The sequence below is a fragment of the Lepidochelys kempii genome, chromosome 8, assembly GCF_965140265.1.
Source record: "Lepidochelys kempii isolate rLepKem1 chromosome 8, rLepKem1.hap2, whole genome shotgun sequence".
In the NCBI taxonomy this organism is placed as follows: domain Eukaryota; kingdom Metazoa; phylum Chordata; order Testudines; family Cheloniidae; genus Lepidochelys; species Lepidochelys kempii.
The window spans coordinates 16,156,070-16,181,754 of record NC_133263.1 but is presented as its reverse complement, the minus strand read 5'-3'; the positions used below and the strand labels follow the sequence as shown (position 1 = coordinate 16,181,754).

Genomic DNA, 25,685 nt, shown 5'->3' with positions numbered 1-25,685 from the left:
GTTTCACCTGTATCTACTACATTGCCAATTCAAAACAGGATTCCTGCTAATATATTTCCCAGCCATAACAGACCAATATACTAAATATTGTTAGCAAAACATAAAAGATAGACTAATAGAGTAGAACAATTTCTCCAACATACATCTGACCAATACATTTGATATTATACGCTGCAGATTAGCACCCCCAATTTCGCCCACCCCGTTTATTATTGGAATCACAAGATGCGCCCAGCACAGAAACATTATGCTTGAGGAACACAGACTGCAATATTTTGCAGCAGGGTTAAAGCTATTTCCAAGCATGTGGCATGGTTTCTCACTGACAGAGATCGGACGTTGCAGGCTAAAAGCCAGGATATGAGATGCCTCTAGGAGACAAGCCATAAAACACTGCAACCTCCTTTCCTCACTCCCCGCGTTTTTAACAGGAGGTTTCCATTCTGCAGTTTCCCTTTAGGTATTGTGTTTGGAAATGGTTAGCAAATAATAAAAGAGAAGAATGTTCTCAGTATTATATCTGCCACAGATGGCAAAACTGCCTATATGGGCATTCTTTGCTTTCCAAAATGAAGACCAAATTTTAAGAAGCTCCTCTCATGCACAGTTGTTTGAGTTCACACTCACTGTGATTATGCATGTAAATAAGGTACTGCATGTGCAATTTACTACTAACTGGCCACTCCTGCACACAAGTATCCCATATGCATGCTAAATCACCATAATGTCATAAACCTGCCGGGAGGCATCCCAAATCTTCATGGAGGACCCCAAAAGGCTAAATTCTGTATGTGTGTCTTGGAGTTAGCTTAAAGATGGTAAAACTCAAGTAGCCAAAGATTCCCCTGTTGTCTACACATCTGAAATGTCTCGACAGCATAAATTATGCGGGGGGTAGTCAATTATGTTTTCTCAGGGTATAGTCAAGATCCAGACTCCAGAGAAAATAACAATTACAAAAATAATAATAAGTAAATAAAAAGATTTCAGGGTCCATTCCAGAGCTTCTGACAGGCTGGATTTGGCTCAGGGTCCATCTATTGACTACCTCTGAATTATGCATTCCCCAGGGAGTTGCAATTTCACTTACTAAATTGTCTTCACGTTTGCCTTTCCTCAGATGGTCAATTAGGAACCAGGTATTTCCTAGAACTGCCCACTATGGGTCTACATGCAAATACCCCTTTTTGGAGACCTGCCAGCCCACATTCTCAGAACATGCCCATCTGGAGACCCATGTCAGAAAATCAGCCACTCCAAGGTGAACTGGGAAGGAGATTGCTGTCTGCTCGTTAAACACATCACTTAATCCAAGTTCTTGTGGCCCAGCCAGATTCCAGCTACAGAAGGGAGTGGGGAGGAAAGGAAAGACATTTGTCTGACCTCTGAATATTAACAAGCCCACAGCTTTTCTTCCTTTTATCCGTATCCGATACAATTTTTAACATTAGTTTTGTTCTTGTGTAAAGTGCAGGCTCAAATGCTCTCTCTATCTGCACACCAGGCAATGGCAGGACAAGAGTCCTCCCCTGGTCCAGTTCTATAGCCTGTGTTACACAGAAGGTCAGACTAATTGACCACAGTGGTCTCTTCTGGCCTTTGAATATGTGTATCTGTGTAATTGTGAAGAAAGGCTACACTCTAATGATAGCTACTATAGGACACTGGGAAACCCAGTTCTCCGAAAATGCACTAGCTAGGGCCGCTTTTTTTTTTTGGAAATTTGTGCCTGTAACTTGGATTATTCTGCCTACGTCCATACAGCTTGGGGAGTGAATTCTGACCTTCCAATGGCTAAAGTGCTCAAATGTGCAACACAGAAAGGGTTTTGTCATGTGGGCATTTGAACTCGCACACGCTCCCTCACTCTGCTTGATGACATATACAGACTCAAATGTCAGTGTGCTGGCACTTTCCGCTTGATAAGTGGCCAGGCTGTCAGAAATACACTCCCTCGTTGTCCCTCTGCCATTTAGTCCCCGTAATACTTAGCACTCACCTGAGGATCTCAAAGTTTCCTTTACACACAATAACTAATCACGAATGGCCGAAAGTCTGTGCTGTCGCACGGGTGTAATTCGTAAAGTCATACACGTAAAAAAGCCAAAAGAGGCTGAGAATTTAAAAATTGGACAGTAAGAGACCGTGAATCCCAGTGATGGCTGAACCTGGGGATATTCTAAACAAAAAGAGCTTTCAGCCATTCTCGTCTCTGTTTCCATCACTTGACACTACAGCCAACAGACATTGTAGGCTTCAGAGTGATGTTTGAGGTTATTGCATATGCTGGGTGCGTTGTTGGTGACTGTGTTATGCTGGAAGACTTGTGTGGATTTGCATAAGTGGCAAATGAAGGGTTGTGTTGCAGTGAGAGGCTGTGTGTGTTTGGGGTTCGTGTGTGCGCTGGTTGTATTGTTGTGTATGGGTTGTGTTGTGCTGGGAGAGTTGTGTGGGTGGCGAACAAGGGGTTTGAATTGCAGTGAGAGCCTGAGGTGTGTTTGGGGTTAATGTATGCACTGGTAGTAATGTGAAAGTGGTTATGTTCATTTGTGTCTGGAGGAGTTGTGCTGGGAGAGTTGTGTGCATTTGCATGGGAGAGTTGTATGTGGGTTGTGTTCTACCGGGAGATTTGGTATGTGTGAGGAGCAGCTGGGCCAAGTAATGTACCATCTGTGCAGTCTCCCTCACATAACCAATTAAACTGTTGCATGCAAATTAGCTGTAGAGTAAAAGGATGGCGATTGGTTGAGTTACCTCAGCTATCACAATGGGCTAGGACTCTTGGCATGGCATAGATGCTTGCCTTACTGTAGCTGTACACTTCATGGATGTAATTCGGAAAGTCAAAATGGCTGAGAACTTAAAAACTGGATGGTAACAGACCATGAAACCCACTGATGATTCAACCTGGTGATATTCAAATGAACAAAAAGAACCCTCAGCCAAGCATATAGCTGTTTCCATCGTCTCACACTCACTCAACAGATATAATACACTACTGAGTGACATTCATGGAATATTATTAGATAGACCACTGGTAGCCGCATAAATAAAAGTGAATGGGAACTTAATGCAGAGCACAAAAGGTCCATTAAAATATCACTTGTAGTCTATTGCTAAATTAATCCTATGCACAATACTAAAACCTGAAACTGTATGGTCATTTGAAGCACAAGCAGGAATAATCTGAGTACAGAATAAAGACAGTAGAGGAGGAACAGGGTCATATGTCTGCCAGTCATCAGGATTTCCTCTTTTACATCCTGAGCAGCTCTAAGCATCTGCCGAAGTCAATGGGAGATGCATGTCACAGCATCTCTCAGGGTTTGGCCCCAAATGACTGAATACAAATTTCTACCCTCTGTTTTTTAACATAAGGCCAGTTGGTTATGAATTGAAATGCCCACAAAGACCAAACCCCTTTTATATCTTTATTGGCCCATGCACTTTCGACTGGGGAACAGCAGGTAGTGTATCTAACCATAAAAATGTCCAAACCCTGTGCAGTATTTTCTATCTTAATGGGACTGCATGGGTTGTGAGCACAGAGTTTTGCCCTGGATGTTTTGTAATTCTCTCTCTTTCTCTCTCACTTTAAGTATGACTTTGAAGTCACTTGCCCCAAATTCTAACCTTATTCACTGATTTTTATTCTCCAGGTGACAAGGTTTTCCAAGCTGAAAATAAGCAAGTTTATATCAAACTTCAAGTTCCATTCCTTCTACTACAGAGGAACCTTCTGAAACAAAGCTTCCTTCAGAAACATGTCCCACGCACCAAACCAGCACACGCAGCATGCAGAAGTACAAACATATCCAGAGCCAAACTTTCAATGCACCAAGAGGACAGAATGCAATAGAAGATGGATCAGATCAATATAGTGTTGTTAAAATATATGAGTGCCTCAGTTATAGGGCCTTCATTTGCAATTTGAGTCACGACTCAGAAGGTCTTCTTTGAGCTGTCATTTAATTAGAAGCTTCCTCCAGGACATATTCAGACTCAGGGAATGGTGAGCCTGTCAAACCAAAGACAGAAGTATTGGGGGGTTGGGGAATGAGCTGCATTAGCGGCACAAACATTCATTATAAATAAAATTCCAGTAAAGGAATTAACGACCTGGGGATTGGTAGGCTAAAAGCAGCACGATGCCTCACAATGATCTGGTCTCCCTCAGAGCAGCAGAGCTGGTCTTACAATATTTCCAAGGGTATGCCAGAATAGTCAAAGGGATGCTAAATTGTATGCAATGCACATATGGCAAAATTCACCCCAGTGCAGGGGCTCGAATGAGAATCTGGGCCCATTTAAGACGGGTGTTTAAAGGGATTAAATGATGCATTGAGTTTTATGTAAGCAATTAATTTATGGCATAAGAAAAGCATGCAATGAGGAGCTTTTTGCCACTAGTATTTCCAGTTCTTGCACGTTTATCATAAGCCTCATGATAGGTGGTGATTTTCTTAAAGCCCCAGCTCCTGCCGTCATGTGATTAGGTGAGAAACTCAACTTTCATTTAAATAAAAACAGAGTATTAAGCTTCAGTTACTCATGGTTGCAGAGAAAAGTTGAAAAACCTAAAGGGTCAAAAAAGAGAGGACAAATAAAAAGAACCCAAATGTATTATTTTAATATCATTATTATTAGGTCAATCTCATTATCTTTCAGGGCCTGACTCCTGATTTGGGTGCTTGGGGTTTGCAATGCCAGACCAGTATTGCTACCACAGAGGTTGATAGCATTGAGGAATCAGCATATTCAACCCTGGAGCGAATGGAGAACTTGATGTAGCTCTTGAGCAATCCCTTCTGGCCAAAGCTCAGAGCAAAGACAATGAGTTCCTAAGGAAGTCACCTTCCAGTCATTCACAGGCATGAGTGGGATTTGGGGGAGGGAAGGGGAAACAAAGCAGGAAATCTTCTCATTTTCCCAAAAATATACTTTAAAAAAAATATCTTATTCCTGATGCAAGTTGTATGGATTCCAACAATACTGTAAACCATTTCTACTGTCCTCTCCCTCGCACTTGGGGACTAATCTTTTGCTTCCTTTCTTAGGTGCAGTGGGTTATCCCTGCTGGGTTCCCCTCTTCTGTGTCCCATTGTTAGTGCCTATATCAAAGATTATAGGCTTTTGCTCTGCTGTGCCTATAGTTATACGGTTTAATTATGACATCAGCCTTTTTTGATAAACATAGCCGTTTACCAGTTGCCACACAGGCAGTTAGGGATTCATGGAGCAAAATGTATTGTGTGGTAGCAAAGGACTTCTGTTATGTTTGCTGTACAGATGTGCTTGATCACATAACTCAGAACCTAGTTTTGAACACCTCTAATTTTGGGGAGGCGGTACATTTGGATCTCATGTTGATATAACGTTACAGAGAGACAAAGTGGGGGAGGTAACATCTTTTATTGTACCAACTTTGGTTGGTGAAAGAGACAGATCTGAAGGAGAGCGCTGCGTAGGCTCGATAGCTTGTCTCTTTCACCAGCAGAAGTTGTTCCAATAAAAGATATTACCTCACCCATCTTGTCTTTCTAATATCCTGGGACCAGCACAGCTACAACACCACAGCAAACAACAGTATTAAGTTACAGCACATTTGCAAAATTCAGATCAAGGTTCAGAATTTGTGCCTGGGAGTGATCAGATCCAGAGTTCTTTGCTTGGGCATTTGAACCTCTCAACTTCTAGCTGGTCTTCAGCCATAAAAATAACAATAGGGTAGCCCTGTACATTTCCTTCTTCAGTTAAAGTTACCTTTACATTTTCTTCTTTTAGCCCAATATTTACTAATCTACTGAACAGGGAAATGCAGAGAAAATCCTTTGGTTTTTCTGCCTTTTTAATATAACATTATATTTAATTATATGCAAGCAATAACAGTAAATAAAACCCTTTTTGGCAACCATTTCCATTATTTTTAGGTAATTTTTAAAAAAGAAGATGTCAATCTTGCATGTTTAAGATCTAGTAATAATATTTTATGTAACATCATTCAAGCAAAAGATCTCACAGTATTTTACAAATGGCTGAACCACAACTGCAGCTACTTCTGGGGTGGAGGCCAACAGCCAGCTGGTGGTCATGGAACTGCATAACATTACACAAACAGAATGCAATATTGATTGTACCCTACATACATTGTTTTTGTTGTAGGACTTTGTTTTAGAGAAACTACGTGTTGGGCCCAGGCTTAGGGGTATATTTGCTCCTCCATACACACATCACTGCTGTTAACATGAACACTGATAACACTGTTATGCAAGTGTAGGGATAATAGATCTTTCAATGCATACTTTGGAAGGTAAAAGGATACCTCAGGTCAGTTTTCTCTTATATGCCCCTGATTTTCAAATGTGTTATTATTAAGCATTTTCATGAGAACATAAATGACTTGCTCATTTCAGTTTCTCTCTCCCCTCCCCCAACCCTTTTCATTTGCAGACAGTCCAATAACAACATCCGTACATAACTGGAAAGGTTCCCTGTCCTCAGAAACCTACAAACATGACTGAATACCAATTGCAATCTACCGGGTTTACCTTCTTTGAGAGGAAGAATTGTATTTATGTGGCATATTTAATCTAATGTACAACACTGCATTCATCCTTAGCAATAGATGAATAATAAATAATATTACATTTTCAAAGTGCTGTGCAAGGTCCTAATGATACCTTCCACTGACTGTAGTGGGAAATGTAAAAAAAAAAATCTGCTCAGCACTTCGTAAGTGTCCACTTCAACGACCATAATGCATTAAACAACAAATTGTTATTTCTAATATTTTCTACTTTCCTAGCACTGTCTGTGCAAGGATTCTGAAGACTCTTGCAAACAGCAATCAGAATATATTGGTAGCCCCCTGGCAAGGCAGGAAAATGTCTCTGGTTACAGATGGGAACTGGAAGCACGGAAGGAGTTTTTAATTTCCGAATGCTCAGCATCCACAGTTAGGACAAGATTTTCAAGGGAGCTCAGCACCCAGAAGCAGAACAATAGTAACTGCCTGGTGTTAAGCACTTCCTGAGCCTAAGGGCCTGTCTCCCATGGACTTCAATGGGCTTTGAATGATTGGATCAGAGCTTACATGACTTGCACAAAACCACACAGGAAGCCAACAACAGAGTTGAGAATAGAACCCAAATCTAAATTCTCACTCACTGTCCTAGTTTTAGCCACAAGACCATCCTTCTCCTCTGGATGGTTTCATTAAAATCTGGGGCGGGGAATAAATCAGTGAAGAAGGTGACCCTGGTGAATTACACTGAAGTTAATCAAAATCTAAATATGTTGCATATCAGCGATATTGTCCCCTACAGACTTTACTTGCAAACTAACAGTAAACATCAGCCCTGATGTATTATTGGGATGACACTGTTGTATAGCTATGCTATGCTGCACTAAAATGATTGAACTGAAAGTCTAACTACTGGTAAACGATTTACAATACAAAGCAAGCTATTTTTCGCCATGACTTATTTCACATTATATTTCACACTCTCTCGCCCACACAAAATGCTGGATTCTGGTCGCTAACATCAGCTCCAGACTATTTCTCCTCTTTCTCCCATCTAGTCACTTTCATGTACCTATACACGGTATAAACAAGCAAGTACACCAGGCCTGCCTGCCAAATAAATGATCAGATTTCCTCGTAAATAAAGGCTTCCCTGAGAACGGTTTCCCCTGTACCCTGTTTCTCCTTCTCCCTCTCCACAGCATGATGCGAGTTCTCATTGTCCGTCAGTAAGACAGGGAGCTCCTTTTCTCTTGTCTGGGAAGTGCCATGCACTCCAATGGGGTTAAACCAATAATGAATAAATAAAGGCGTAATATAAAGATTCCCCATTATTTCGAAAATCCAGTCCTGGCTGAGATTCCCAGATGCTTAAAAGATCAACTGCAGATTTTAATTGAAAAGGGCAAAACAGAATTAATGCTAGTACATCGTGTGAATTCCGTTTTCCTTATACAGATCCCTATTTTGCTTGGGAGGGGAGAAAGGGGATGGAGAATAAAATAATCACAGGAGAAATAACTGACTCATGGTGGCCCAACGCTTCCCTGCGCTTAGCGTGTTTTGCTCTGCAGAAGGTCACAACAATTGCCCGCTGCAGATCAGCAGAACTCCCCTTGTCGCGCTGGAAATGCCAGAGACGGAAAGACAGCAGTAGCCCGGGGATTGTCCTGCCGGGAGGAAAGCTGCCTGGGGACGGAAGGGGAACTTGCATGCTGTCACTACAGCCCCTGGAGCTCGGGTGAGGAGAAACGGGGACCTCTGCAGTTCTACATCTGAGCAGCAGCAATCAGGAGCAACGGCCAGACATGTAGCAAGAACAACGCCCCCAGCCTCTGCCATGCTCAGCCACGCGCCTTGAACATTGGAGGGACACACCGAGGCTCATCCCCTCTTCCAACCCCTCCACCCCCCCAATAAGCCCATCTCCCCCTCCCCCGCCCCGCCGCCCCTTATTTCTCCTCCTTGCACATGCACGCCGCGTTTGCTGCGGTTTGCTTTACCTTCAGCCTAAGACTGGGGGGTTTAGTGCATGCGCAGCTGCTGCCTGCCCTCCATTCATAAAAAAAAAACACCCAACCCACATCTAGCCTTCGCAACTTGCAACAAGTTCCCTTCCGGCCCCCCATTCATAAAAGAGAGCAGAGCATGCGCCTGGGGGCTTCAGTGCCCACCCATTCATAGAGTTGGGAGGACAGGCATGCGCAGAGGGGGTCCCTTTCCTCCCATTCATAAAATAGCCATTTTCCCAGGCAGCAGTTGTTGCAACATCGAGGCGAAGCAGGGGGAAGCTACCCGCTGCTGACAGCACAGCACTTGCAGGTCCTTCTCTGAGATCCATGGTGTTTCGTGCCAGGGATTTGCAGGTCCAGCTCCTTGATCTGTCTCGGATTTAGGATTAACTTGCCTGTTGAGAGATGGTCTTGTCTGAACTCTTTAAAGTAAGTGGGAGATTCATATTTGTGGAGATATATATATATATAAAATAGAAAAATAAATCCCATTTCCCCCCCCTCCAAGAAAATGTTTGCTGTCCTTCTCGGTGCATTTATCTGTTCCCTTTGCATGACACTAGACACAAACAAATGTGTATGTTATGATTTTTCTAAAAGTAAAACATATTATATATATTTATAAATACACCTATGCTTTATATATAGCTGTCTGGTGTCTCCTGACCTAAAGGGAAATTTTCATTCTTGCAAGAAAAGAAATATCCTGGTTCCTGGACAATTCGCATGTGTTCCCATGATTCGTATTGAAACTTCTTTTCCTGCTCTCCCATTAACATCTGCATTTGGTGTATGGACACGGCAGGCGTCTTTTACCAGATTTGGGTTGGGATTATTATTTATTATTATTATTTTATTTAGAGTCGCATTAGGCTTTTCTTCTGTTGATGGAGATTCCTTTCCTTCGTCCCCACCCCTTCCCCTAACGGGCATCCATGCAGGATCCCCTAGATTTACAAATAAAACCTGTACCTGGTCTTTCCGTGGAGTATGAAACCTGATTTTATGTCTTTCTTCTCTCCAAGCCCTCTATCTTGTTAGTACCAAGTGGCTCCGGAGCTGTCTCCATAATAGGACACTTTAGCGCTCAGCCACTGGAGTGTCAGATCTTTACTGGATGACCTTTGCTCTTTAGCATTTTATTTTATGCAACTGTCCTGCAATTCCGTTTTCCTTTATTTCTTACTCCATCTTTGCTCTATTCCCCACAATCTTCTCTGTATCGCTATGCGGTTTTGTTGCTACAGTTATAACTTTGGATGGGGCTGCGTGGTTACATGTTTTAAATTGTAGTTAATTAACGAAGATTTATGCATATAGTCATTTATATTTGCACATATATTTTATCCATCTATATATATATATATATATTATGGAGAAAAATGTCTTGAGTGCCCTTCTCCACCAATTGTGTTGCAGACAGAGACAAGGTAGGGTTTTATTTTCTGGTACCAGTCCTGGCATCACAGTGGAAAGACAAGACTAGAAATGATATAGTCTGAAAATCCATTATCAGAAAGGAAATGGAAAAAACAGAGAGGGACATATGCAAGGCACAGAAGTCCAAGAGGAGAGTGGGATTGGAAATGCAGACCTTGGAAATGAGAGTGCAAACAGGAATCAGCATTAATCACAAGGGGAATGGACTTCATTTTTTCTTTCTCCTCAAGTGATCAGAAGTAATTTATTACAGGGGATGACTTTTCTGCAATATAATCTTTCCAAAAGGGTCTGATTTCTCAATTTAAAAATATCATATTGCCACACTTTTCTTTTCTTTTTTAAGAAGCGTAGAGGGCGAAACACGATGGAATTATCCAGAGTAGAGAATAATCTGTCTTTTATTCTTTAAAACTTCTTGAACTCCTTTTCTTTGGGGTTAAAAAATAAAGCTGTAATTTGTGCACTGAATCACAATTATCTTCATAACTCGTTCCCCCTTCTCAATATATAGAAATGAATGACAGAGGAAGGAGTGGTTGCTCTCAGTTATTGGAACCCTACTAGGAATGTCTCTTTGATAAATGTGCCATATTCCATAGGCTATTTTGTTCTGTTGATAGAAGGGACTCTATTGCTATTGCACAATTAAGGAAACATTTTGAAATCCCTGCAGTCCTTTTGAAATCACCTGTGAGATATGGAAAGATTTGCTCATCTCCTAAAAGAGCAAAATAAAACTTGTTTTATCCTTCCCAAACCATGGTGGGAAAATGGTCATCCGTTTTCAATAAAATGGCCCTAACAACCCTTTTCTAGCACTGCAGCAATGTATAGTTCATAATATCTACAGTTTTCCCCACCTTAACATAAAAAAGGCAGAAAACTAATCAAACATGTTGACTATACAACTTTGCAAGTTCATCTCTGGTGTCTTAAGTTGTCTTTCTTTTTAGGTAAATAACTGGCCAAATACTGTGGGGGGTGGAGGGGGTTATTTTTTGTTTTTTTCTTAAATTTAAGATCTAATGCAGTATAATTCCCTTCATTTACTAGAAAGCCCTCTGGTAGCATTCATCATTTAGTATTGTTAACTTATAAAACTCTAATTGTGTTCTTTAAATTCTGTGACTTTTGTACATCAAAATTTGTTTTATTTAAACAATAAAAATAAGAGAATCTATTGCAGATAAACTGTAATCCTCAGAGATCTGAAAATTCTCAGTCCAAATCCTCGCTCGCACTGCAAGAAAGAGACTTGGAAAGTTTACAAGTCTATTTTCTTCAGTTTCTCTATTTCAGAGCCATTGGCAGGGATTTAATGCCTCATCTTAAAAAATCAGATTCCCTCACTAAGCTTTTTGATTTTCCCCCCATCCCTCCCTCCCCTTATTCTTCTCAGTGGAAAAACTGTAACGATCTTCACACAGGTAAGGCCATTAGACCGTAAAGGGAATTCAACTCTTATTCATTTGTATATGTACTATAGAAAAAATAAGGCACAATTTTTCTTTGCTAAAGAGCTTAGAGTTTAAATTAAATCAAATCAGACTTAATGAAGTTTGAAGCTACAGACATTCTACTCAGACCCACATATCTTATCTCTCTCTCTCTCTCTCTCTCTCTCATGTACTTTCTATAACACTTTTTGGTAGGGAATGTCTCCTTTGACTTAGTGTCTAGCTTTCTATGACACTGAGCTTTATCCTTGTAAAGGATTTTCTACAGCAAGAAGCCAATTTTTCTCTTCCACCTATAACCCCCTCCATCTTCTTTCCTTCCAACTAAATCTTCAGAAGACTTCATAGGATCTTTAGATTCCTGCTGGTAAAGCACATCAACTTTGGTGTCTCCGGTTAAGAGGTTCTAACCAAAGGCAAGGTGAGAATTTCTTCAGATATCATTCAACTGTTTATCTCTGTGATTCAGAATGAGTTAGGTTTTTTATGGTCCTGTCTTGCCTATTACGTAGTCTTACTTTGGCGTCCTTGCAATTACACAGCAAGCCTGATTCACCATTCTGAATCTTTCCTGTGCTGTCAAATGTGACTGAAAGTATCAACAAGGCTTTGCCATTCCTGTCTACCTTGGGCTGCTCTTTGCATGTCCTCCACGTTGTTAAGTCCATAAGTTTTCCTTCTCCGAGCACTGTGCTATGTCAGTTAGCCCCTTTGATGTGTTCCTCCAGCTGCCCAATGGCATGCCTGTCATGGCAGATGTCCTGGCTTCATTCTTAACACATGTCCCCAGCTATTGCTACCTTCTTTTCTGGGTAATTTTGGATATAAGGAAGTTACTTAGACTTGTCTTGAGTTCAGCGTTGCCCTGCCTAAATCAGAATTCACTTTGCATGGGTGGAAATTCTGCACGTATTTCTTACTGGGGTTCTTTCTAGCATGATCTAGTGGTTAGATAATAGGATTGTGAGTCAAAAGATCTGGATTCTATTCCAAGCTCCTTCAATGACCCACTGTATGATTTTAGCAAAATCACTTAAAGTGAAATCCTGGCCCCACTGAAGTCAATGGCAAAACTCCCATTAACTTCAATAGGTTCAGGATTTTGCCCTTCACCTCTGTGTGCCAGTTTCCACATACCTTCCTTACAGGGGGTTGTGATGCTTTATTAATACTTGTGAAACACTATGAAATCTTTGGATGGATGATACTATAGCAAATCAAAAATTAGTATTTGTTATGTTAGAAATATTTGTATAGGGTATGCTCCGAGGTTAAGGGAGGAACCTTGGGTTGCATTGTTTCCCACCCCATCCTGTTAACTTCATGCCGTGAAACCTCAGGGCCAAGTATCTGAACCAGAGCAAAGTTCAACGGGGTCTGATTTTTTTGTTTGTTTGTTTGTTTTTTGTTAGTTCAAAAGGAACCCTCTGATGCAGTTCAAAGAAAAGGAGTACTTGTGGCAGTGTTGTGGAATTTAGTTCCAGGTATTTGATAGAAACAGCACACAGTACTTCAGCTGGCAGTGAGGGGTGGAGTAAACCATGAGAGCACCACATTCTAGTGCCACAGAACAGCCCTGATTTTATGAGAAATAATCAGTTTGCCTGAGAGACACCACAGAGCTCTCCATGTGACCAGGTACAGAGCTCTCCATGTGACCAGGTGAGTACCAAGACTCGCTGAAAGGCATGAGGCTGAAGGCCAACCGCTGTCCCTGAAAAATTGCCTTTATGAAGCATAATCTTAATTAAAAGGGGTAATGTGACCCACGAATCAATACTTGATGTTAACAAGCGTAGAGCTTTAACTCTAGCTCTATATTGCTTTACTCCTCTGATCCGGCTAGCGATATATTTATTACTGAATAAGCTTCGAGCAATGTTCTGGGGGCTTTTCTTTTGGCATTTATTTAAGCATAAGCTCTGATTGCGTTTTAATTGCACCTTGCAAAAGCTGCTTGGGCCAAACAAGGATATCTTGGACCTAGTCCTAGGTGGGTGAGGGGTGAGTACAGAGCATCTGCAAATTCTGTTGACTTTAATGGGAATTGCATCTTTCAGAATCAAGACACGTATGTCTCTCAAATACATCGGATGCCACTTTAAGGCCTGATCTTGCAGCCCTTCCTCAGGTGATATCAGTGGAACTGCTCTCCCCCCATAAGTGGTGCAGAATCAGGCCCTTTGTTAATCCCTCATTTTCAGTATCCTGCTATTACTACATGGTTATAGGGCATTGAATAGATTGCAAAAATATAAATATTAAACAGTTAGGGATTTAACTAATTGTATGAAGATGCATACCTCTTTACTAAGTTAAATAAGTTATTCAAAGTCTGTTCTGTTTTTCAGTAACTAGAAGTTGTCCAGCCCTTATGAAAATCTAAAAGAATTTAATAGATAAACCAGTGGGATTCTAAAGAAATTATTTTAAAACCTACAAAATTTAATAGAGAATGAGCTTTTCAGTAGGTTTATATAAACCATTCCACAGAGTTCTATAGTAAGTGTATAATTTTCTATTAAATTCTGCAGGATTGTCCAAAAACTTTATAAAAAATACTTTTCCATTAAATTCTGTAAGATTTTTTTTCCCCATAAAGTGAATCCTACAAAACTTCCAAGTTTGAAATGGACAACCATTTGTACATTTTAAAAAATTATTTGCTAACCCTAAAGTTTTAGAAAATTATTATGCAGCAAAATAGTAGTTTAGGTATTGAAAAGAGGAAGTGGCAAAAAGGGATAACAGCAACTGCAGTCGATTGAGTGGAATTACCCACAGAGTTAATTCCTATAAAGGGTTGTATATTCTTTTTATATCAAATGTTGCAGACCTGTGATATGGTCACTCCTAGTTCTTGAATGGGGAAAAAAAGACATCTTCTCTAAATAGATGTTTATTCTTGACTGATCAGTTTCAAAAGAGTTTCAGTTGACTTACTGGAATTAACTTTAAAATTAAACATAAAACCAATTTCAGAACATCTGTGAGATTTCCCTTGTATTGTCTGGTTTCAGAAAACTGCCTGTATAGCCAAACCTAGTGAATTTGTGCCTGGTTTACCAATAGCAGGTCTGAATTTACTAATGATTTAAGTGTTACCCACAACTTGCACATACAATAGTTATGTTATTCTTTCATCGAAATGAAAACAAAATTTGCATACAGAATTATATCAGTGCTTTAAGAGATGGTATTTGTTGCATGCACCCATATATCACATGTGGACTACAACAGGATTACTGATGTGCTTAAAGGTATGCATATGCTTAAATACCTTGCATGAATCAGGGCTGAAAGGCAGGACAATTAACTTTAAAAAGAAAGTCAGTAGGACCTTTAAGGTACCACGCTGTCTGGAAGCTGACTATACAGTAGGTAGACTATATAGTGAGTTAAGTTTTACTTGGTACTGTAAAATTTTGATTAAATTATTTGACTGCTAGTTGATAAGTGGCTCATCACCAAGCATCTTGATGTTTAATGAGCCTTACGTCACAGTTCTTAAATTGAAGTTTGTAACTTTTGGTGGATTTTATTTTCTGGTTTACTTATTTATTTAAAGAGTTGAAAGAAAACTGGTTTCTAAAATCTATGCCCTTTCTGGTTTTGTACTAATTCTTTTATGCAAACCAATAAACTTGATTATTCATTCTTGCCTGAATATTGGTTTGAATGTTATCTGCGAGGGACCTATGAAAGCTGCAAGTCGTTTCATCCTTCTAAACAACTAAAAGCAGAGGGAAATTCCTCCCTCTCCTTTTTATGACCTCATTAGTCCCTTCCTTGCGGATGAAATGCAGGGCATCTATTAAACTGCAGTGGCTCTTCAAACAACACATCATGTTAGAATGCATTTGTATGAACAGAATGAAGGAATTTAAGTGAATTCAGTATTTGGGATATTTCTGAGTGATGCCCACATAACAACCCTGGAAACTGAAATCTCTGTTCAAAATCCAGTGGTAGCACAAACATCTGTCAGTTCCTTTCCACTGTGCTTCAACTGGTCAACCCTAACCAACAGAAGAGTTCCCTTTCTCCTCAAAACATCATTTTCCAGCTGATTCTAGCAACTCTTATTTCCCACCTTTCTTTAACCAGGATGGCTTTGGGAGCCAGAACCAGACACCTCAGTTCAGAAAAGCACATGCTGAGCTGTCCAACTCAGCCCCTTCCTCTGTCCAGAGCTGCTTTAAATTCAGTGACCAGTTTCATGCTGAGTAAAATCCTGTATCTGAGCTTGGGCTCACAACCCAATGCTGATTTGCTGTGCTAAGGCATTGCTGCTACCTTACAGGTACAGTAACTCCTCGCTTAACGTTGTAGTTCTGTTCCTCAAAAATGCAACTTTAAGTGAAACGATGTTAAGCAAATCCAGTTTCCCCACAAGAATTAATTTAAATGGGGGGGCGGGGGGGTTTAGGTTCCAGGGAAATTTTTTTCACCAGACAAAAAACACACACACACTATAAGTTTTAAACAAACAATTTAATACTGTACACAGCACTGATGATTGTGAAGCTTGGTTGAGGTGGTGAAGTTAGAGGGTGAAAGAGGGTGGGATATTTCCTGGGGAATGCCTTACTGCTAAATGATGAACCAGCACTCGGCTGAGCCCTCAAGGGTTAAACACACCGTTGTTAATGTAGCCTCACACTCTACAAGGCAGCTCGAATGGAGGGAGGGGAGACAGCATGGCAGACAGAGACATACACCCTGTGTGTGGAAGGGAGAGAGAGAGATGTGCATTGCCCCTTTAAGTACACTGACCCCACTCTAAGTACACTGCCTTTAAAAAGATCAGGAAGTTGAGGCAGCAGCTGTGGCCAGCAAGCTCCCTCCATCCTGAGCCCTGTCCTGTCCCCACCCTGCCCTATATGAAGAAGGGGTAAGCGGAGAGTAGGAGTAGGGGGGAGGGAGACACCCTGACATTAGCCATCCTCTTCCCCCCTCCCCTGCACAGCAAGCACGAGGCTCCCAGGAGCAGCTCCAAGGCAGAGGGCAAGAGCAACACAGGGCAGTGGGGGGAGGGACAGCTGAACTGCCAGCAATTGGTAGCCTGCTGGGTGGCTGCTGCACAGAGAACTTAAGGGAGCGGGGAGCTGATCGGGGGGGGGGGGGGGGGGGCTGCCGGTCCACCCTGGTTCCAAGCCCCCACCAGCTCCCTGCAATGGGCTGCTCTTCCTGCAAGCAGTGGACAAAGCAGGCGGCTGCCAAACAACGTAATGAGGGAGCATTGGGCAACTTTAAACGAGCATGTTCCCTAATTGATCAGCAACATAACAATGTTAACTGGAACGACTTTAAGTAAGGAGTTACAGTAGTTTGGATGAAATATTCATGTAAAATCCTTCTACCCCTCTCCTATGGCTGTCAGAATCCAGTCACTAAATATGTAATAGAACTTGAGTGTCCAGTACATCTACCCTTCTTCTAAACATTCAGCCTGCAAGAAGCTTGTCATCAGCAGTGCACTTCAAATGACCATTCTGAGGTCTGTTTCTGTCAATGGACCCAAATACTAAACATAAAAGAGGTGAAGCTCGTGGGAGAATGTCAGTTCCCAGCACTCAGCCCAGTTGCTCAGGGTGTATCCTGGAGAAAGGCTGAGTGAGCAATCACAAAAAGACAAGTTGTTGCATCATACAATGTACTTATGCTTCAGGCTATTTTTGTAAGAGTAATAAAGTCTTAGCCAAACTGGGGTCTTGTATTGCTACTAAACCTTGGTGCAGAATAGGGAACGGAAATTTAATCCAAACAGCAAAAATGGTAGTATGTGGATGTATATCATTTTAAAGGATTCTCTAAAGAGAGTGTGTCTAAAGCATTGTATTAGGAGTTGGGAAATCTGGGCTTTTCACTTAACTTCTCCATGTCTCAGTTTCCCCATCTCTAAAATGGGAGTAATGATACTTCCCTACCTTTGGCCAAGTGATTGAGATCATTTAATGAAAAGTGCTAAATTTGATTTTCAGCCTTGACTGTCTTAAAGGCCATTTGGGTGGGGATTTTGTTGGAGGTTGGGAGGGTTTAAGTCCAGGAAATAAAGCTGGTGTTCTGACCAGCATTAATTATCCCAATTAAAACCACCTGCTAAAGTCTGTCTGCATATGAACTATCCCAGAGAGTATAACAGTTGCCAGACATGGCGACAGTCTCTGTATGATCTGTGTCTAACTCAGTGGGATAGGTTGAATATGCAAGGTATTCCTACTAGTTGCATGCAGCTAACTCCGTATTTGCATGGCCCTTCAGATAAATAAAAAGATGTAGTACAGTCTCAATTTCCCTTGCAAACATTGGTGTTTGCCTGACAGCTGCCTTTTACCACAGTGATGGCTGCTGTTCATTGATGCAGTATGCACACACATGCATTGAATACAGTGGTGCAGGAGCTGGCCTGTAATTTGTAAAGTTAAACTAAATGCTGTTAGCCTAGACAATTACATTAGACACTACCCTATAGAACAGAACACTTGACCATCATATATATTGGTACACAATTCACCTTAAATGAGGATTTTTTCAACCTAGTTTAGACCTGTTCTAGTTTAGACCTGTTCTGAATAAGCATAACTCCACTGATTTCATTAGACTACAGCTGGGATTCGATTAGACCCCAACTGATATTTGGAAGCTATGGGTGCATATGTTCTATTTTAATTTAAAAAAAAATCTGTAATGAAAAAGTCATTGGTACAGAGATAAAGGGCAAATGACAGGACTGGTTTAATATGGTGCAGTATTCCACCATTTTGTACAGCTCCAGCTACATCCATACCAAAATTAGTCATGTTGAGCGCGTACCTTGCCAGCTGAAATAGCTGCATCTCTATCCTCTAAGCTTTAAAAAACTAGGTTCTTGTGAAATACAATGGACTTCCTGTAAATGCAGAATCTCGGGCTGACAAATTCAGTGGTTTACACTTTGTATAATACGGAACTCTGAGTTTAAGCAAGTACTTTCTACACTATGACACTGAACTCTAGGTAGATGAAATATACATTCCCCCCACACCCCTTATAAGCCCTGCTTATTGGAAATCATTGCCTAATTTTTTTTCAAAGACAATATTTCATCAAAGCATCTCATGCAGTTAGGAAATAAGTGCTTCCAAAATCTTTCTGCTTGTAGTTCCAAAATATGATTGCTGAGAGCAGTGAATAGTTCTGCTTTTTAAGGAACAAATTCTCAATTGATTTCTAATCATAGGGGGTTTGTTTTGTGGTTTTTGTTTTGTTTAGTTGGGTTTTTTTGGTGAATGACTGACTGAGGAGAAAGAATAACTAGAGAACTATTAAATGGCAAAGGACGCTAGCTTAAAGACTAAGCCACCATAAGTAGCTTCATTATTCCCTCTAGATAAAGCATTTGTCCCATTTCTTGTCTTGTGTGGCAGACTCTCTCAAGCACAGCAACCCGTACTATGCTAATGCAGCAGAAAAGGCATATACTGTACTGACCACAGATTGATATTCCAGAGTCCAGTTTCACTGCATGAGCCCTATCCTGCAAGACGCTGAGCACCTTTTGTGAGGTGCTGAGCTACTTCACCTCCTATTGATTTTACTACGAGTTGAGGGTGTTCAGCACCTCTGAGGATCAGATCCCAAGTGCTCAATCAAGCGAATAAGTTATTCTAATAATGGGCTCTAGTCATCATTTTAAAGCAGATATCCCGCCCCCCCTCCCCCCCCCCCAAAAAAAAACAATAACACTTAGTTGATGCAGGAGGGTGGCACGGTTATTTTGGGTTTTTTGGTACAGTATTTTTCATCCAATTAATTAAACTAGTGGAAAATGATTTAACAGCCAAGCTATATAAGATAGCGTGTATGTTACATATATACACACACAAAAGTTCTAGGGCAGGAGTTTGGATGGTTCTTCCAGTTTAATGCACTCTTTCCAAACTTACAACTTTTATGGATAAATCAGTCCCCACTGGCGGACCTTTCATTGTAAAATCCAAATCTTTTCACACATTTCTAAAACTTAAAAAATAAAGATCTTGAACAGCTCACTACTTCCTTTTGGATTCCAAAAGGCCCCTTCTCCCTTAGCTTACTCTGAAGTTTTACTTGCTGCTGCTTTTAAACTGATCCCGAACATAATTCATAAATATAAAGGTCACTCAGCAAGGAAATGGCCCATCAACTAGAAAACAATGTGCATTTTCCAAATTTGAACCAAGTAGTTTCCGTTCTTTGATTTAAGTTTAGTTACTTCCTGTGGTTTCATGTCCTACACTGCAGTTGAATCTTTGGATTGGCTCCAGTATAAATTGCACTCTTTCAATGAAATTAGAAACTGTAGCAATAGCTGGTTGAGCTGATCTAGCTAGTAAACAGCATTTAGGCAAAATATTATTCTGCTTCGTGTCTGATAGAGATAACCTAATTAGTGGGGTGATGTGATCTCTGATCAGATTTTCAGTAGACTCATTGAAGTGAGCTTTACCTGTAATTTGCCCCTATCCCTTTGTTGTTGGTATCTTAGATGGCTGTGCTGCTAGGGAAATGCTATATATCCTCCTTATGTATATTTCCCACAATGGGGATGAAAGTAGTAGAAAACCTGTTCTTTTTAGGCCAATATCTGCCTGATGGAGGGCAGTTTGTTGAGACAGAAACTGGGGACCTTTGCAAAGGATACCCAGGTTGCAGAACCTAAGTGTATGAGTCCCACCTTTTCCCACTCCCCTGCTCCAAACTCCTCCGCCATTTCTCAAGGGAGCAAGGGAGGAAGATAGATTATTATGTTCAGAACAGTTGCTGTGGGTGTTTGAGATGTCCTGGAGATGTCCTGTTAAACTGGAGAGTCGGTGAGGAATTGTAAGATGCCCCAACCAGGGCCAGGATAAAGGTGGGGGAGGGGGGATAATTTGAACCCTCTAGGGCAGTGCTACTCAAAGTGGTGGTCCCGGTCCGCGAGCCATCGACTGCCAGTCGGCGCGCACACTGGGGGGAAAAAATTGCCGGTCCCCCATATCAGACAGCTTGAGAAGCACTGATTTAGGGCATCTGCTTCTCTGGGAGGGCTTTCTACCAAGAAGCAGCAGCTCATACTCCAAGCCATGCAGCACAGGAACGTGAGCAATAAAGAGCACTCTGGCATTTCATCTTGCACTTTGTGGGGTCCCCAGGGCCTGCACCATATTCCAGTGTCTACCAGTTTAGCAGGCTTGTCGGAACTGGCTGTAGCATTATCCTTCAAGTCTGCGTAAGGCCTGCCAAGTCAACTCTGCACAGTTGGACTTCCTTGGGTTTGAGGTGCGGTGGGATAGGGGAGAGACGTTCAGTGGCATTATCCCCTAGAAACCCACAGCGACTCTCCGTGAGAAGATTGTCTGCCACTGTCACTGTTAACTTGAATGAACGTCTGCTCTGCATAGGAGAGGGAAGAGGGATTAGACCAGGCATAGGCAGGGGTGTACCAAGCAGGATCTGGGATGGTGTGTGGATGCCTCAACCCTCCCAGGATGTCATGAGTGAGGAGAGATGGGGTTGATCTGTGGATTAGGATGACAGCCCCCGCCATAACAACTCCCCTAATGGTCAAATGCTACCCCTCTGAGCACGTGGGGAGACAAACTCTGAGCTATCTCACTTAAGCCATCCACACAGGGGCTTAATTCGGGCCTGAGACTTTGTGCTACTTGGAGTGAATATACTAAACCAGTACTTCCCAAACCTGTTGAACCAACATTTTGCTAGGCTGAGCTCCCAGCTGTCCCAGCCATGGCTCATGGTCATGTCTGCTGGAGACCAGGGAGGTGACAAGGTAGCATTCCGAGCAGCCAAAGAATATTTTAACACGGGCTGATAACTCTAAGGCAGCAAGCTCAACTTACTTCCTTCCTCCTGCATTGCCTCCCCAGCCCTACCCCAGCAGCCACTGAGAGAGAAGGGGCTACTAAAGCCTAAGATATTGTTACATGTAGCAATGACTGGGAGTGCTAGGCTAGCCTAGGTTAGTGAGAGCAAAACCGTGCCAGTACAAATCCCGGCTTTACACGAGAGCAGATACTTTATCTCCGCTTGAGGTGCACTTGGCTCATAATGACTTCAGTGCAATAACTGCTAGAGCAATGAGCCCTCCTTGGACTGGGAATAGTGACAATGTGAGTTAATCTGGGAACCGTTCCCTTTTTTCCTTCTCTTTTTCAGGACACTTAAAGCCGTTTTTACCCCCCAGTGGTGAAGGACGCTCTGACCAATGGAACCCCGGATTCCCCACAACATAACTGTGGCCCCGAACTCTGTCATGGTACAGCCGTTACTGGACAGTCGGATCCCCTATGGGAGGCTGCAGCATCCGCTCCCCATCCTGCCTATTGACCAGATGAGGACTACTCACGTGGAGAATGACTACACCGGCAATCCCAGCCTGGCCACCCAGAAGCGCCCCAGAGGCCACCAGGAACCCACGCTGACCAGCCAGCACCTGCAGCGATGTGAGCAGGACGTCACCCACCCCTGGATCTCCTTCAGCGGGCGGCCCAGCTCCATCAGTAGCAGCAGCAGCACGGCTTCCGACCAGCGGCTCCTGGACCACATGGCGCCGGCCCCCGTGGCGGAGCAGCCCTCCCCGAGAGCGGTTCGGATACAGCCCAAGGTGATGAATTGCAAACCCATGGATCTGAAGGGACCCATGTCTCAGGAGCTTGACAAGCACTTTTTACTGTGTGAAGCCTGTGGGAAATGCAAGTGCAAGGAGTGTGCCATGCCGCGGGCTTTGCCTTCTTGCTGGGTGTGCAACCAGGAGTGTCTCTGCTCTGCGCAGAACTTGGTCAATTACTCCACGTGCATGTGTCTGGTGAAGGGAGTCTTCTACCACTGCACTAACGAGGATGACGAGGGCTCCTGTGCAGACCACCCCTGCTCCTGCTCCCATTCGAACTGCTGTGCCCGCTGGTCTTTCATGGGTGCCCTCTCTCTGGTCCTGCCTTGCTTGCTGTGCTACCTGCCAGCCACCGGCTGCGTGAAACTATCCCAGAGATGCTATGACCAAGTGAGCCGGCCCGGATGTAGATGTAAAAACACAAACAGTGTCATCTGCAAGGTGGCGCTGGATGGCAAAGCGAGCAGGCCAGAAAAGCCTTTCTGACCATTGCAGGGTGCGGGGGGATATGAGAAAGGTGGAAGAGACACCAAAGGGGAGGTTATAACCTGTGTTCTGAGGATAACATATGTTAGCCTTTTGCCATCAACAAAGAAAGCCGAAGTAACTATTTCCATAAACTGAAGCACTTTGGGTTATTCAGGGTTTTGGAATTGATTATCTAAAGTTAAACAGAGGGGGGCCAATGGAGGAGGATTCTTAATACTTTACAGAGCCCAGGCCAAAAACCAACACAGATCACAGAGTACCGCTGCTTAAAAAGTCTTTTCACCATCTGGTTCATAGTGCTGGCTGCTCGCTGTGCCTACGTCCAGCAAGAATAATTAACTATTAGCTTGACAGGCACATCAGCAGAAGCAATATTCATTTTCATTCACAAAAGAATAGTGGATTCAGAGTAGGGTGGGTTTTCTTCCTTTTTCAACTCTGATATGTTACCAGCAGCCTGTTGAAAGTAAAGGGTTAAACTTTTTCTCTCCACTTGACTATTAAAAGGGCCAGTTGAGTACAAAGTAAATGTTTCCCCAAAGCTTTTTCCTTCACCCTTCCAGAATAGATTTTGAAGCAGAAATAACTTTTTTCAATTTACTTTCTACAACTGTCATTGCCATTTAGGTATATTTCTATTCCTACCCCACCTGTCACGTTCCCCTTTTGATGCCGATTTTGTTTTCTGACAGAGGTAGTGATATGGAATCTCTCTCCCCCCTCACCTTGCCCCAATAAGAGGACTATGCGCATAATGTGTTTTTCTTCTCCCCCCACCCATGTCAATTTCTTTTGAAATTTTACACTGTCATTTTGCTAGTGAGCTTAAGTGTGTAGCCTCAGATGTCACATTTAGTAGATTTTAAAAATATATTATGACATCAATAGTAAAACTTTTTCCAGGGGGCTTTGAATGAATTCGACTTCTGTCGTGTGATTTCGTGCTCAGCAAATGCTGATGCAGAAGTCCCACTAAGCTGAGAAATTTGATTTTTGTTCCCCCCCCCCCCCTTCTCAAACGGTAGTGGCAAGGTCAAGAAAAACTGAGCACAATACACATGTACATATTTTTTAAATAGATATCAATCCAATACCTGTTCTTCTGGAACAAGCTCTTCAGATCTACTTTGCTGATAATATTAAGGACACTTTTTTGGGGGGCAGAATGACATTTGCTTGAAGTATTTTTCCCCCCTTCATTTCTATTGCTGCTGCTCAACTTTTGCCTTTTCTGTAGAATAGTGTGTCTTTGTAAAGTGTAAATAGAGAAATTAACAAGTGTCTATTTTAGTGTTAATGAGTACTGGGGGACGTCAAGGGTGCGTATTTATGGAACCTTGCCCTTGGTTTTCAGTAGCTGACGATCATAGGCTTTGTCTATGCACTCGTACTGCACTCCCTTATGCTGCAGTAACCCCTTTCTTTTGATAACTGCAAGGTGCTAAACAAAAAAACTTTGTCCTAACATGCAACAAATCAAATAGCTAGGTACTTGTTGCATGCTGAAAGCTGATCTAATCTGTGTGTGTGTGTATTTTTTTTTTTAATTAGAGGAAATGTACTCCGTAAATACACAGCAATGACAGAGAGATGTCATCTTTAATTAGATAAGCAATAGGCAAAGCTTATGTAGCATTTTCCAGAAATCACATTTGCTTGGTTGTGATACAATTGCTGTTTTGTTTTTTTCAAAATGTACTGATTGGAGCTTTTTTTAAAAATTATTTTATTTTTTACTTAAGAATTCATTTATGAGCGGGTGACTTTTTTTTTGTTACATTTAATTGTAGATATTTATTAAGCGGGGAATTGTTTTTTAAAAAAACTTCCTTTTTATATTTATAGCATTAGCTGGCTTGTTTATGGTAAATCATAGAAAAAGGGATACTGCATCTATGTTACCAGATCTTGATTCCTGTAGCTTACCCTCACCAGGAAGATACTGTGTGTGCAGTGAAGGAGTTTGTATCACAGATCAGAGGGAACCTTGCAAAGAAAAAAGAAAAGAACCCCAAACTGGTTGAACTGCTGGTTGAATGTATAAGGCATTGCTATTTAATGGAATGATATATAATTTTCTTAAAGTACAAATGGGCTAAAAAAAACGCAGCAACAAGCACAGAGATCTATATCAGCTATCTTCCACCTTGAACATATGCAACGTCCAAATGGCAGCCATCTATACATTTTCTGTTTACCGCAAGCCCTAGCTTAGTGCAGCAGGGTATCCTAGTGCAAATTTGCAATAGAAATTGTTGGCTGGCTGCATGTTACTGCAAGCAAACATAACATTTGAATGGTCTCCACTGTGCCAGTCCATAGTTGTGTGCACATGTAAACACACATAGAGCAAGTCCATATTCTTACATTCTCTAACGAAGAGGACCTCCAGCAACTTTTACTTTCATTGTACATAGTTGTAAACACCTATTTCTTTGTTGGTTTCTTTTAATATAGAACTTCTGCTGTAATGTAAGCTGATCCCTTGCTGGAAGACTGTAAAGCATTAGTGGATGTGTTAGTGCAGTGGTAAATGTAGCAGAATGAAGCTCCTTGTATTCTTCAAGTCCCTTTGGTGTAGCAATCAGTCGGCATGTTTCACCAGCTCTTTGCCTGAGGCATAGCAACAAAGTTGTTGAGCTTCTTGCATAGCATTCAAAAGATTCTGGGTTAGACGAGGCGAGAGGAGCCTTGACAATATGACACTATTCCTTTAGATGCCTTTGGCTGCTGTGCTGATGGAAGGTATTTTTCCAGCCAACAACTAAGTTTCCCCTTTTTTCCTCCAGTTCCCCCACCTTCACTTTTAAGGGACATGCTCCCACTTTGACCTCCTGCTACTCCTGAGACAAAGCATACAGGGACAGTGTAATATGCCATCTAAATTTGGTCTAGGCTCAAGCCACGCCTAGTTTGCATTAAATAAGCTGCCTTCCTCTCATGCAGAGACAACCGATCGTGACATGCAACATGGTCTGTCATCCCTGCAAGCTACCCCTATCTCGTAGGCCATGTCTATACTACAGGGACTCCAGCAGCATAGCTATTGCACCACTGCTATGCCAGCATAACCCCCTAGTGTAGATGCCGCCTATAGTGATGGAAGGGATTTTTCCCATTGGTTTAGG

General features: G+C 42.0%; 1 protein-coding gene across 2 annotated transcripts; it reads left to right on the top strand.

Annotated features, from left to right (window-relative positions):
* Nucleotides 1–8,782: 8,782 nt before the first annotated feature.
* On the top strand, nucleotides 8,783–24,309 carry SPRY4 (sprouty RTK signaling antagonist 4). 2 transcript variants are annotated; one of them, XM_073355698.1, is made up of 3 exons: nucleotides 8,783–8,964; nucleotides 12,848–13,097; nucleotides 21,615–24,309. In XM_073355698.1, exon 3 carries the CDS (start codon nucleotides 21,664–21,666, stop codon nucleotides 22,552–22,554), a length of 891 nt encoding a protein of 296 aa, XP_073211799.1. In that variant the 5' UTR covers nucleotides 8,783–8,964; nucleotides 12,848–13,097; nucleotides 21,615–21,663; the 3' UTR covers nucleotides 22,555–24,309. The 2 variants fall into 2 exon arrangements, with proteins under 2 accessions (XP_073211799.1, XP_073211800.1); XM_073355699.1 differs by lacking the exon at nucleotides 12,848–13,097.
* The last annotated feature ends 1,376 nt before the right edge of the window (nucleotides 24,310–25,685 follow it).